Raw genomic sequence first — 10,250 nt, forward strand, 5'->3', positions numbered from 1 at the left:
ATGTCAGATGTGAGGCAGGTAAAGCAACAGCTGGGCCGAAAAGAAGCCTGTAGGATCAGTGGTACGTGCAAGGATCTGTGTAGAGTGAGTGCCCTGCTTGGCTCTCTCCTAGCGCCAACAGTCAGCTGGTTGTCAGGGCTTTGAGGGCCGTGTATCTGTTGCACTGGCTCCCGGTGGAGTATCGGGTCAGGTTTAAGATGCTGGTTTTGACCTTTAAAGCCCTTTGTGGCTTAGGGCCCTTGTAGTTACGGGGCTGCCTCTCCTGGTATGCCCCGCAGAGGACCTTAAGGTCCATGAATAATCATAGTTTAGAGGTCCCAGGCCCTAAGGAAGTTAGATTATCCTCCACCAGGGCCAGGGCCTTTTCAGTGATGGCTCCAACCTGGTGGAATGCTCTGTCCCATAAGACCAGGGCCCTGCAGGATTTAACTTTCTTCCGCAGGGCCTGTAAGACAGAGCTATTCCGCCTGGCTTTCAATTTGAACTTAGCCTGATCTTTTATTCCCCTTCCTTCCCTCCCGCTCCCCTTTTTATGAAGATTACCCGCTCTGGGATCCCACAGCTAATTCTCCCCTGGTCTCTCCACTGGCCCAAATAGGACTAATTTAGCCAGCTAGCCCTGGTGATCATCTAATGTTTATTGGATGGATTTCCCCCCTAAATTGATTTTTGAATTCTGAATTTATTGTTATTCACGTTTTATACTGTATTTTGTGCTGTTTTTTGTTGCATCAAATAAGTGTTTTAAATTTGTTGTTAGCCACCCTGAGCCCGGTTTTCTGAACCGGGAAGGGTGGGGTATAAACAAATTTTTATTATTATTATTATTATTATTATTATTATTATTATTATTATTATCCACCCAGGGCTAAAGCAACTCACCTGACATGATTATGATGTCAGGTGATTGGCAAGTGGGCAGCCCCTTGTGGGCAGCAAGCAATTTAGAATCAGGAAAACAGTGCGGGAGTGGAAGGGGATTAACACACCCTCTTCCCCAGAGCTGCATTTCAAACCCAGCTTGCTCTCCCCACCCACCCCCTGCAGCTACTTTTATAAGAAACAGATTTTTTGAACAAGCTAGAGGTCCCATCCCAAATTTCCTAACATCTCTGCGTCTTTTGGCCCTTCGTAGTGGGTTGAGCAGAGGTGAAGGAAGGAACGTTTGGCGTGCTCCCCGATTCTCTGTTCTGTAGCTTAAAAAAGTAGGCTAAAATAGGAAGATTCAGCAAATCTAGACAAACTTGCACAATTTATAGAGGTAGCAGAATTAAACTACTTGGTGATTTATTTTTTTAGTGTAAACACAGCACTGGGCATTGCTAATGAAACACCATCGTGGGAGGTCCCCCCCCCCCCCCGTTAAAGCAGCCTGGGATTTAATGAGAGGGTCTTATGCCTTTCCCTCTGGGCCCTTGATCCTGCTTTCCCAGGGACTTGCTAATGGAGGACATAGCAGTCCCCTGGCAAGTTGCTTCCATGGCCATTAATCACGCAGGCGAGCAGGATTGATTTGGGCTGGCCGCCATTTGCCTTAATTATCAGCCATGGCTTCTCGCTTTCAAGTAAGTTCTGGCTGTGGCTGTGGCTGTGGCTGTGGCTCTGGCTGAAACCAGTCACCCACCCTCTTGTTGGGGGTTGCAAGCCACTTAGATAGGTCTTCTTGGCGGGTTTTTAGAAAATTGTTCTTTCCCCTGACACCTTTCCCTGCCTTTCTCAGCAACTACAGTCTTGAGGGGTGGTGAGTGGTGACAGTAACTCAGATTATGAGGTTCTGGACTCTGGTTCAGCTTCAACCGTGGATGACGTTAAATCCTCACTGTGGTTTCTTTGTGCTCTGCGTTCCAAATTACAGGTGCTGGTTTGGAAAACGAGCAGGGATTTATACTGACTACATCTACCAAGGTCCCATGATACTGGTGCTGTTGGTAAGAGCAGAAGTCCCTTCCTTCCCACTCTCAATACTTTTTGGGGTGCAGTGCAGGGTTGGAGGCTGCTTTTGTGGCTAAGGTGATGTAAGAACGAAAGAGGCCAAGACTCCAGTACCTTTTCATAATTGTGCAGAAATGGGAGCATGGGCAGCAAAAGCTGATCATAGGGGCCGGGCCGATCTGTCGGTGGGAAATTCTGCACTAAAATTTCCTGTTCTACCCAAATACAATAGCTCTGTCATTCTCTTGCATCTGGTCCTTCTGGAAGTAACCCCCTTGCAGTTTTGCTCTTTTTTGCAGAATGCCTAGGAGGGTCACTTTTTAAATTTATTTTCAGCCAAACTAGATGTGATGCAAGCCGTGCATGAAGTTAAACCAGGCCTGAGAGTTTCATCTTCACACATCTTAGATGGGAAGGAACCAGAGGCGTCCTCTTGGGCTGAAGATTAGGGGGGCCCAGCAGCATGGCATGCCTGTGACATCCCATGCCCAACATGCGCATAGTTGCGAGGAGGTCTTGCCCAGTGCCACGCAGCTTCAATGCCCACGGTTCCTCCTCTCTCACACTCAGGAGGAGCTTGCCTTTGATGCTGTGCTGGCTCAGCTGTTTGGCCTCCTCTACCCCCTCAACATTTGCAGGGCTGAGACCCCTGCTAAGGAATATTGAGGGGCATGACGACAGTCTGCTCCCTAGAGTCAGCACTCCTGGAAGGGACTCTGAATTTGATCACTGCTTTTTTCGCTTATGGTTGGGGAGGGGGGGAGGATATTGGCTCCAAGCATATCTTCCCCTGCAGGTAAAAAAGTTTAAAGGGGACAATTTCCATAAAGGCTGACTCCCTTTGGAATAAAAATTGTCCAGACTCGTAATTATTATTCAAAGCTTTACTAACCAAACTTCTTCAAAAACAGAACAAAAAAATCAATGGTACACCCAAAACGTCGTATAAAGCATGTACATATCCAAGAATATATTCTTAAATATATAATTATAACCAGAGCTGAGATCAGTGCTCTGTCTTTCCCATAGCCTGCATTACACTGCATCCAGCCTGGAGAGGCTTCTTATTACATCCTTCTCTCACTATGCCTGGGAACAAAAGGCAACCCCCTTCAAAATGGCAGATTTGCAATTGAATACCCTAATCATGTGATCTAAAGTTAAACACTCACGTGAGTGCTAGCAGAGAACAACAACAGTTAATTATCAACCCAGCTAGAAGCTGAGATAGAGCTTCCTTCTAGCTGAGTATACGCCAGTGGAATTTTCCGATGTTACACCCTTAACAACATGCATACAGGCGTTCTGCATTTCAGTGTGCGATTAAACAATTAGCACTCCACACCTAGGGTGGCCTGATGCAAAGGAGGGGACTTGCACCTTTAATAAGTTGCATAGCAAAGGGAATTTTCAGCCGATAGAGCCTATGTGACAAGCTCCACCTGCTGAAATAAACAACCATTAAAGATGCTGGAGGCCCCCATCCCTGTTTTGTATTTGACCACCTGATCCACATCAAATTCAGACATGGTTTTTAAATTTAAAAAATAATAATCCAAAGGTTTCCTGCATCACATCTAATTGGGCTCTTCCTTCCATCTATCCCTCCCACTCTTCCTTTCCTTATTGCTTTTGCCATCTTGGCACAATTTCTATCTTGCGCGAGCTCAACACTACCGCCGGCACTGCTACCAACTGAACACAGCACAATTCGCACACCTCCCCTGCCTCCAGCAAATTTGTTAATGATGTTATTTGATGAGGATAATAGCAGCCGCTATCAGGCAGCCTAGGCTGATACAGAGGCCTGGGGGGGAAAGTCGGAGGTGATTTGTCTAGTTAGAGGGCCTGCCACGCCGCCTGAGGAGACTGCTGCCGCCTCTGCCCTCTGGGCAGCCACTTTGTAACACTTCCTGAATCCTCATGCCTAATTTCCCCCAGGATTAGTGCTTCTGGAGGAGGCCAGAGAGCGAAAGAAGGCATGAGGGTTCCTCGCGTGTTATCTGGACAAACGTTAAATCAAAGCAGCCTCTCTCTGGGAGAACTTTCGGTCTGAGCTGGGCTCGATCCCATTCTTCCATCTCCATCTCATTCTCTCTTTGTCAGAGACAAAGTAAAGTAGGGTCTTCATTACTTCTTCAGAAACCCTGAATCACCTCCCAGCATTCCTGTGTTATGTTATTATTATTATTTTTTGCCTTTTCTTCATCTTTTTTAAAGCACTCACCTGCTCGCTGCAGGCAATGAGGAACTCCACGTAGGTGAGGGGGCTGGTGCAGGAAGGACAGATCCTTCCACCTCTCCCTCTGCTCGTCTGCTTGATAGACAGCAACTTTTGAACAAGCCCACAAAGAGGCTAGCAGCTTGTGTTTTCCATCTTGGTTGCACAGGAGGGGCGTTCTACTGGCCTCTTAGCAGACTAGTACAGTCATACCTTGGGTTACAGATGCTTCAGGTTGCGTTATTTCAGGTTACGGACCGCCAAAACCCAGAAGTACCAGAACAGGTTAATTCCGGGTTTTGGCGGTTGCACATGCGCAGAAGCGCTAAATCATGCTTTGCACATGCGCAGAAGTGCCGAATCATAACCCGTGTGTGCACAGGCACAAGTTGTGAATGCTGCAGATTGCGAACATGCATCCCGCACGGATTACGTTCGCAACCCGAGCGTCCACCGTAACTTTGGCTTATTGACAAGGCTGGAGTAATACTACAGTGCTTGCTATAATAAAAAGCAAGCCAAATGCATAAAAACACTTCTGAGGGGTTTTGTGGCATTTCTATAGAACTCAGAAAGCTCAATTTCATATATAGGTGTGATCCATTTCACATGCTGATCTCAATCCCGAAACACAAACGTAAAAGTGTGTGTGTGCTTTTGTGTGTGTGTGTGTACATATAATCTTGTTATGAAGACATACAGAACATTTTGAGAACTTTCCCAGCAGGGTGTGGCAGCATAACCCTAACCATGTCTACTCAGAAGTAAGTCCTGCTGAATTCCGTGGGACTTAAGTCCCAGATAAGTGGGTTTGGGATTCCGTAGGCTTTTAAACCCATAGTGTGAACCTGACTTGAGAAGTACAAGGCAAGTGAAATGATGGAAATGAGGGCTGCTTCCCAGGTAAAGGAATCCAGTTCTCAAATGTTCCTCCCATGGAAGGAGGTCCTTAAAAAAGAGAGAGAGAGCAAGAGATGCATCTTTCTTGTGACACGCTTCCCCCCTAATTTTTTCCAGCGTTTTGAAAACTGGTTTAAAAGGTGCTGCAGGGATTTCTTGGGAGTGGGGTGGTAACTTATGAGTTGGTGGTGTTGAGGCAATAGTCATTGGGCATCCCCCATACCCAGCTTCTTCCCAGCTCTCTCTGGGGATCTGCAAAACCAGTTTTATTTATTTTTTACTCCTTAAGGCAGGAATATATATATATATATATATATATATATATATAGGCTGTCAAGCCCACCCCTGCAACTCTTAAAATGTTAGATCTGTCTTTACTTATTGCTGTGGGCCAAAACAAGAGGGTTCGACAAATACAAAACGCTGCAAGTGGAATGAAATGTCATTGACCTAATTTATCAGCAAAACCATCAATCACATTTGCTTTAACAAACTGCTCTGCAACAAGAAGTAATTCAGCATTTGCTGGCAGGCCAATAAAACAACCCAGCTTGAAATGGGAGGAAATCCTCTACATATCTAATCTTTGCAAACAGTGGACAGTCAAAACTGTAAGGAGAGATGGAGCTTCTGCAGCCAATGAAACAGATTTCAAACGGCCATATACAAATTTCTGTGGCCTGATCAGTAAATAAATTTACTGTACACACCCACCTTGCTTTTCATAAAGGAGCTTGGCATATTTTGGGGAGACAGATCAATTATCTGAGAGGATTTATTTTGCATCACATCCAGAATGTGGTTGTCACTATCCCCCACCCCGACTCCTTATTTCCACTCCTAAAAAGCATTGACTCTGAAGTCCAACTAAGCTCTGAATACTTTTAAAGCAAGATTAGATTTCAGATTAATATTGTTCTGTCAGATGAAATAATGGCCATTTGTTTTTGCAATACCTGAGAGAGTAGCTCCCCCTAGTGGAAGAGAGAGTAAACCGGACTGGAAATGTTACTTCTGTTGAGATCCATTCAGGTGGTTCTCAAGCGCGGACTGATTTTGAAAACTTGCCCTAGAGAACAGTTGTGCAGGGGCATACTGCGGGGGTTGCGGCCTGCCCTGGGTGCCACCCTGATGGGGGATGTGACAAAATGTCATTTTGCATTGGTGATGGAGGCATTTCTTTATACACTTACTCCACCACTTAATCTCATTTCTGTGTCTATTCCAGATCAACTTTATCTTTTTATTCAACATTGTCAGAATCCTGATGACGAAGCTTCGGGCCTCGACCACCTCAGAGACAATACAGTACAGGTATCAGTGCAAGAGCACAGGTGGGGAATGGGTGGCCAGAGTTTATGATAGGGGCTATGCTAAACCACTGTTCTGACTCCTCGACTCAAATATATTGTGCAAATTGAGCAGGTTTCTATTATTGCTTTGCAGAATTAATTGATTCTGTTAACTGTCAAGAGTCCTGAAGAGAAGGCCCACTTGCCCTCCCTAGCTACAGAAAGCCCTGCTCATCAGCCCTTTTAACTTTTAAAAGGCAGGAGTCTGGTAACCCAGACGCAGGAAGTAAGGCTCAGGGCTTACTCTGAGCCAGAGGTCAATTCTAGAATTTGCCCTGAACCGGGACCAACCCTCTCCCGCTTGGACTACTGCAATGCACTCTTCGCGGGGCTGCCATTGAAGGTGACTTGGAAACTACAACTAATCCAGAATGCAGCTGTTAGACTGCTGCCTGGGATATATCATTTTCAAGTGTTGTTATTTGTGGAAGGTTCCCTGCAAGTGGAAGTCTAAGCACACTAGGAGAAGTTCTAGCTATCCTTCTATTTGCTGCTATAGAGTCCCATTTGCAGGAAGTGGCTTTGGTGTGTGTGTGTGTGTGTGTGAGAGAGAGAGAGAGAGAGAGAGAGAGAGAGAATATTCAGGAATGGGATCCTAGCCTCAGTCCACCCTTTGGACTCTACCACCTCATTCCCACTTCATTCTGCTACATGTGTAGATCCAACCCTAACCATTGGCGAGGGGACACTGGGGTGCCGGTCTGGAACTCGCTTGGATTTTAAGTCCTGTGCTCTTCCTTCAGAAAAGCTGTGAAGGCTACCCTCGTGCTCCTTCCTTTGCTGGGCATTACCTACATGCTTTTCTTCGTCAACCCCGGTGAAGATGAAATATCCCGGGTAGTCTTCATCTACTTCAACTCTGTCTTGGAGTCCTTCCAGGTATGGAAAACCTTGTGGAAACTAGAGCCCAAATGCATTTGGGGTTAAGGGGTGCAAAATCCATACAGAATCTTATAACTCGAAATTGCTTGCAATAACTTCAGTGTATTTATGTACTTATTTTAGATGTTGTTTTAAATCGCATTATCCCCACCTGCTGGCGATTCCAAACTAGGGCTTCTGTTGGACATATATGGGTTTTAGAAAGGGGGGGGACCACACTGAGATATCAAAATCGGCAGCATGAAACTTCCTTTAAATTCACTTGCAAGGCTTATCTCCCAAGGGTTGACTTTCATATGGAAAATTTGTAGCAAAAACAAAAAATACTTAAATCTGATTTGGGAATTTGTTTTGTTTTGGCTCACTGCACGCCCAGCTCCAGGGACCATTTACTAACCTCATCATGTTCCTCCTCCTCTTCCCAGGGCTCTAGGAAACCTGTCTGCATGGTCCAGATCTCAGCATTGTATTTGCAAAGTGATGAGATTGTGCTGTTGAGCATGCAAAGATTTCATTATGTGAAGATTGCATCTCATTCCCCACTCTGTGTCTATTCTCTCTCCCCAGCCCATCTCCCAAACATCTTGGATTATAAGGCAAGGTTTACAGATCAAAGCATCTGGCACTTGCCTTTTAAAAATGAAAAATAGCCCCATAGGAAGTGCCCACAGGAAACATGGTGCAAAAGGCTGCGGTTATTTCTCTTTCCCAAAGCTTGACTATGCTATTCTTTCTTCTCTAATCAGGGCTTTTTTGTCTCTGTCTTCTACTGCTTCCTGAACAGCGAGGTGAGCCAGGGTTGGGGAATGAGTGGGCAGAGATGGGGGAGGCTTGCTGGGTCTCAACTTGCATGCTGCCCAATCTATCATGCAGCCTTTTGAAAAACAGATGAATTGCCAGATCAAGGGGTTGGCACAGGGGCGAGAGCAATTACTATGGGCAGAGACAAATCATCCCAAAGCAGAGGGTGAAACCTCATGCTTAGGAGAACAGGATGACAGCAGAACTGGTGCTTCTGCATATGAAGCAGTACAAACTGCCTCTTTGTCAAAACATCCCTGCAGGGGACAGCTCAGGAAAATGACCATACTACGACGTCTCTCCCTTTGAGCAATTTTTCTATGACCAATCCATTTCAAATTGAAGAATTTTATGTTGCCCCCTCTCTTGCTGCATGTAGGATCAGGTGGAATAGCTCCAGGAAAGTTAAGATTTTACACTGCATGGTGACACTCACATTTTTAAAGGATTTTTTTTTCCTTTTTACATATTCATCCTTGGCAACCCTATGGAATCAGAGGTGGCCATTAGTCCTGATTAACTCACCAGTAGCCTACTAATATAAAGTACAAGAAGGCTGCTAGTCCTACAGATTCACAGAGGCACCCCTATGCTGTGAATAACTTTGGGAAAGGATATTTTCAGTGTGTACAACCCCTTCTACCGCCAGGAACAAAACCCCAAAGTTCTTCCACCTGCTGAAGCTTTCCTGTAGATGTACTTGGAACTCCAACTCCCATCAGCCACAGCCAAATAGACAGGGACGATGGGAGTTGTAGTCCAGCAGCACCTGAAAGGCTGCTGGTGGTCCGTCCCCCATCCCTTCACAAGCCTTGTTCTCCATTAAATCTGTCACCCCTTTTTAATTGGCAGATTACCCCTTTATTTACAGTACATTTATGGGTATTTGTGGCTTGTCTCCCCAGGTTCGTTCTGCAGTCCGGAAGAGATGGCACCGGTGGCAGGACAAGCACTCCATCCGAGCCAGGGTCGCCAGGGCCATGTCCATCCCCACCTCCCCAACGCGTGTCAGCTTCCATAGCATCAAGCAGTCGACGGCTCTCTGAGGCTGCTGCTCTGAACCGTGGGGCCAATACCTTTTGCTGAAGTTGTGGGACAGGACAGGACAGGACGTGACTTGCCAACTGCAAAAGACAGGATTTTTGTTGCCTCCCCCTCCGGAGTTCCGGCTCAGAAAAGTCCCCGGAGATTGTCGCCTGCATTCTGTTGGCTGAAGCCTCATGTTCTACGTGGCTAGAATTGCAAGTCTCGGGAGGTTCTGGTGGCTCTTAAGCGACAGGAATTCGGAGGCAACAGCCCCAACATCCCGTTCTTCGAAGGTGTGGCTTACTTCACTTTCCCATGCTGTCTGGAGCTCTTTGGTCAATTCGCTAACAGATCGGGGAAAGGGTTATGAAATCACACAAGTGCTGTGGAAAGAGCAGAGGGGTGGGTGGTTCACTTCCAACTAAAAAACAAACAAAACCCTCCACTGGAGTTGATAGATAAGCAAAACCAAAGGAAGAGGTTCTTTTTAGGAACTCCCTAGCTACAAGATGCCGAGTTGGCCACTGACATATTTTACAGGATCTGAATGGTTCAGGAAGGATACATATATGGCTAATAGCCAAAAAAGAGCCAAAAGCACAAACTCTGAATTCAGGGCTGCCGACTACCTGATCCTGAGGATTGAAAAGAGCAGGTGGACATCCCCATCACACCTGCTTGTCACCTTCCTTCGGACATCTCTTTTAACCATTTGTGAGAATGCTGAGCGGAAGCCAACAATGCCATTCCAGTGTTCTTCCTCATTCCAGCTGCTGCAGCAGCCGCCAAAACAGGAGCTGATGCCTTGTAAATCCTCTGACCTCAGCAAGGCAACCAACCCAGTATTTCCATAGTCTGCTAAATAGTTGTTTTGGAAGCCCCCTTGAGCCCCAAAGTGGAATGAGGGTATTCATGCATTTGTTTTGATATCTCTGAATAAAGACCACCACCATCCCAGTCCCTACTTGCACTTTTCTATTTTTTAAGAATTTTATGTTGGAGAATTGCTCTGAGTCAGGCCCTTTCTCCAACCCAAGGGAACCGAGCAAGGCCTCTGCATATTCTGTAATAAGCACCACACACACGTGTATATGAAACAGCACTGGACACAAAATCCAGCAGCCTGAAAATCTCAG

General features: G+C 46.0%; 1 protein-coding gene across 7 annotated transcripts in view; it reads left to right on the top strand.

Annotated features, from left to right (window-relative positions):
• LOC310690662 (corticotropin-releasing factor receptor 1) overlaps positions 1-10,074 on the top strand; it is a 62,900-nt gene extending 52,826 nt beyond the window's left edge. For all 7 annotated transcript variants that reach the window (XM_083470078.1, XM_083470080.1, XM_083470083.1 and 4 more), the window contains 5 exons: positions 1,856-1,928; positions 6,282-6,367; positions 7,149-7,284; positions 8,034-8,075; positions 8,994-10,074. In XM_083470078.1, coding sequence (XP_083326204.1) covers positions 1,856-1,928; positions 6,282-6,367; positions 7,149-7,284; positions 8,034-8,075; positions 8,994-9,134 — 478 coding nt within the window. In that variant the 3' untranslated portion in view covers positions 9,135-10,074. The remainder of the gene's footprint in view (positions 1-1,855; positions 1,929-6,281; positions 6,368-7,148; positions 7,285-8,033; positions 8,076-8,993) is intronic.
• Positions 10,075-10,250: the final 176 nt, after the last annotated feature.

Source organism: Podarcis liolepis (genome assembly GCF_965112155.1).
Source record: "Podarcis liolepis genome assembly, chromosome: 13".
Taxonomy (NCBI): Eukaryota; Metazoa; Chordata; class Lepidosauria; order Squamata; family Lacertidae; genus Podarcis; species Podarcis liolepis.